This window comes from Tasmannia lanceolata, unplaced genomic scaffold, assembly GCF_043159265.1.
Source record: "Tasmannia lanceolata isolate RefF3 unplaced genomic scaffold, GAP_Taslan_0.1 ptg000005l, whole genome shotgun sequence".
Lineage (NCBI taxonomy): Eukaryota > Viridiplantae > Streptophyta > Magnoliopsida > Canellales > Winteraceae > Tasmannia > Tasmannia lanceolata.
In genome coordinates, this window is record NW_027518682.1 from 6,368,049 (window position 1) to 6,371,276 (window position 3,228).

General features: G+C 49.3%; 1 protein-coding gene across 1 annotated transcript; it reads left to right on the plus strand.

Annotated features, from left to right (window-relative positions):
• The first annotated feature begins 289 nt into the window (after positions 1-289).
• Positions 290-1,344, plus strand: LOC143876954 (uncharacterized). Its single transcript, XM_077378629.1, has 2 exons — positions 290-730; positions 820-1,344. Exons 1-2 carry the CDS (start codon positions 290-292, stop codon positions 1,282-1,284), a joined length of 906 nt encoding a protein of 301 aa, XP_077234744.1. The 3' UTR covers positions 1,285-1,344.
• The last annotated feature ends 1,884 nt before the right edge of the window (positions 1,345-3,228 follow it).

Genomic DNA, 3,228 nt, shown 5'->3' on the forward strand with positions numbered 1-3,228 from the left:
CAGTGAGCCCTGGTCCGTCCCTCTAGTATGGGACACTCCAGATACCTCAAAACTGAGTCGAAAGCCGCTCCTCGAAGGTGAGGACAGGATAACATTCGCCTTGATGCGGAAGGAGATCGAGCAATCGGGCCTCATCCGTTGTAAGGAGTTTTCTGAAGAGGCGATTCTGGTCGGGCTGGGCGTGAGTGCCGCGACTCCAGGACGTATGTAGCTAGACTTGTCTATGCAATCTGTTTATTTTTTTTATATACTTGCTTCTGACCGTTGGCTGCTCATTTGTCATGCAGAGATGAAGAAACAATCAACCGTCGAGAAAATCAGGCAGGGAGCTCAGCCGCGGGCACAAGAAGGTGCTCAACAGGCGCAGCAGGAGCGCCAGAAGAGAAAAGCGACTGTGCTGGGGAGTCCGGCCCCGTCACAGGGCATTCCTCCCCCATCCCAGAAGCCCAAGACTAAGGTGAAGCTAATAGGCCCCTTTGCTCAGGGCGGTGGCTCTTCTAAGTCTGGTGGTGCTTCTACCGGAGCCGGTTCTGGGGCTCGCCCTCCTGCGGGGATTAGTGAGCAAGTCTTTCGACCCAATTGGGCCGTTCTGAAGGATGACACTGCCTTAGGCGAGAGCCGGGTAGCAGCAGAGCTTATGAGCAAGTGTTTGCTGCAGAAGGACAAGCAACAGGTCCTTTACGAGCCGCCAGCTACAGGAGAGGAGGCTGTGTTGTCCTCCGCTTACCAGGTAAGGAAGTAGTGCTTCGATTTGCTAACTTTCTGCCCATTTCTTCCTTTCACCATACTGATGCCTGTTTCTTTCTGTTCTTTCTTCAGATCTTGCTATACTATAATGACCTCAAGGAGAAGAGTAAGAGCTTCTCCCAAGCCATTACTTCATCTGAAGAGGTGAACGGAAAGTTGGCCGTTGAGGTGCAGGAGCTTCAAACGAGCATCGGGCGAATAGAGGAGGAGAGGAAGTTGTTAAAAGAAGATCTGGCCGCAGAGAAGAGGAAACTGGCCAAGGCTGCTGAAGCCATGGAGGCTCAAAGAGGAAGGGCCACTGACAGACAGGAGAAGGCAGTAAAAGAGGCCACAGAGGCAAAGGAGGCTGAACTTTTCAGCCTGTCGAGCGAGGCTTACAGTCTTGGATACTACGACTGCCTCCAGGAGCTCCAGGCCTGCAATCCAAATCTGTTGATGCAGAACATGACTCTCCCTGCCAGGCCGAAGATTACTGATGAGGAGCCAGATACTCCTGCTGATACTCCTGCTGACATCACCTCTCTTCCAGATGCTTAGATTTTTTTTTTGTTTTGTTTTGGCCTCTTTTTGTAATGGTCCTTGAGACCCTACAGCTTTTACCAGCATGTTTAAAGTGAATTTTGTAATGGCCCTCGAGGCCCCACATATTCTGATCAATGAAATTTGTCTGTCTCTGATACTTCTCAGCTGAGTGATTTGCTTGATTTTGTCTTTTTATTTTGATAACCTGTGAGTGAGGCCGTTGATGGTCGAATTGCGACGAACAGGTCTTTTAACAAGTACCCAAGTTTTGTGAACTGGGTTTCCATCGAGTACCCAAGTTTAAGAACTGGGTTTCCAATGAGTACCCAAGTTTTGTGAACTGGGTTTCCAGTGCGTACCCAAGTTTAAGAACTGGGTTTCCAGTGCGTACCCAAGTTTAAGAACTGGGTTTCCAGTGCGTACCCAAGTTTAAGAACTGGGTTTTCAATGAGTACCCAAGTTTTGTGAACTGGGTTTCCAGTGCGTACCCAAGTTTAAGAACAGGGTTTCCAATGAGTACCCAAGTTTTGTGAACTGGGTTTCCAGTGCGTACCCAAGTTTAAGAACTGGGTTTCCAGTGCGTACCCAAGTTTAAGAACTGGGTTTCCAGTGAGTACCCAAGTTTTGTGAACTGGGTTTCCAGATATAAAAATGACACTGAATTTGCAAGAAGATTATTTATTCATAACAACAAATATACAAATATACAACTTTACAAGATCACCTTTTCACGCCGGATAATTCGACTACTGATAATATTTCCTGAGGTTTTTGGAGTTCCATGCATGAGGTAATAGGTGCTCCTCCAGTGTCTCTAGCCTGTAGCTTCCTGGCCGGATAACTTCCTTCACTCGATAGGGTCCCTCCCAAGTTGGGGAAAGTTTCCCTACTTTCGTCGGCTGGGAGACGGCTGCCTTTCTTAGGACCAGATCCCCTGTCCTGAATTCTCTGGGGCGGATTTTGGAGTCGTGATAATTCGACACCTTCTGCTTATAAGCGGCGACCCGGATTCGAGATTCCTCCCGGATTTCTTCTAGTAAGTCGAGGTTGGCGCGGAGTCCGTCGCTGTTCAGTTGCTCATGGAAACTGATGACTCTGGGAGATGGGGTGCCTATATCAACAGGTATCACGGCTTCAGTTCCAAAAGAGAGGTTGAATGGTGATTCACCAGTCGTCGTGCGAGGAGTGGTGCGGTAAGCCCACAGAACATGGTAGAGCTCATCTGCCCATCGGCCAGCCTTTTCATCCAGCCTTTTCTTTATCCCTTGAAGCAAGATCCTATTGGTTACTTCCGTTTGCCCATTGGTCTGGGGGTGAGCTACCGAAGTGAATCTCTGTTCAATCTTTAGGTCAGAGCAGAACTTCCGAAAGTTCCGGCAGTCGAACTGTTTGCCGTTATCTGTGATTAAGGCACGGGGAATCCCAAATCTGCAGACCACTGCCTTCCAGAAGAAATTCTGTATATTCTGCTCAGTGATCTGGGCTAGAGGTTCTGCCTCCACCCACTTGGTGAAGTAGTCGATTGCCACCACTACGAATATGCACTTTCCGGAAGCCGGTGGAAAAGGACCCAGAATGTCCATCCCCCATACTGCAAAAGGGAGTGGACTGATAATTGGGGCCATCGCCACAGCAGGCTGGTGGATGGTGGGGGAGAATTTCTGGCACCTCTCGCACTTTTTAACCAGATTCAGCGCGTCTTGTCGTATGGTGGGCCAATACAATCCTCTGAGGAGTACCTTGATCGCCAGGGCTTTGCCCCCCAGATGTTCTCCACAGATTCCTTCATGAGTCTCTTGCAATGCGTACGCGGCGTTACTTGGTCCCAGACACTTCAGGTACGGGAGAGTGTAGGACCTTTTATACAAAATGTCACCGCTGAGGGAGAATCGGGCGGCTCTCTGTATCACCTTACGGGCTTCCTTCTTATCTTCGGGAAGTTTCGCGTCCCGTAAGTAA

Bases quoted from the DNA above. Each gene is read 5' to 3' on its own strand.
- LOC143876954 (XM_077378629.1), top strand. From the start codon at position 290: ATGAAGAAACAATCAACCGTCGAGAAAATCAGGCAGGGAGCTCAGCCG. The intron at 731-819 runs GTAAGGAAGTAG...TTCTTTCTTCAG, and splicing joins TGTTGTCCTCCGCTTACCAG to ATCTTGCTATACTATAATGA.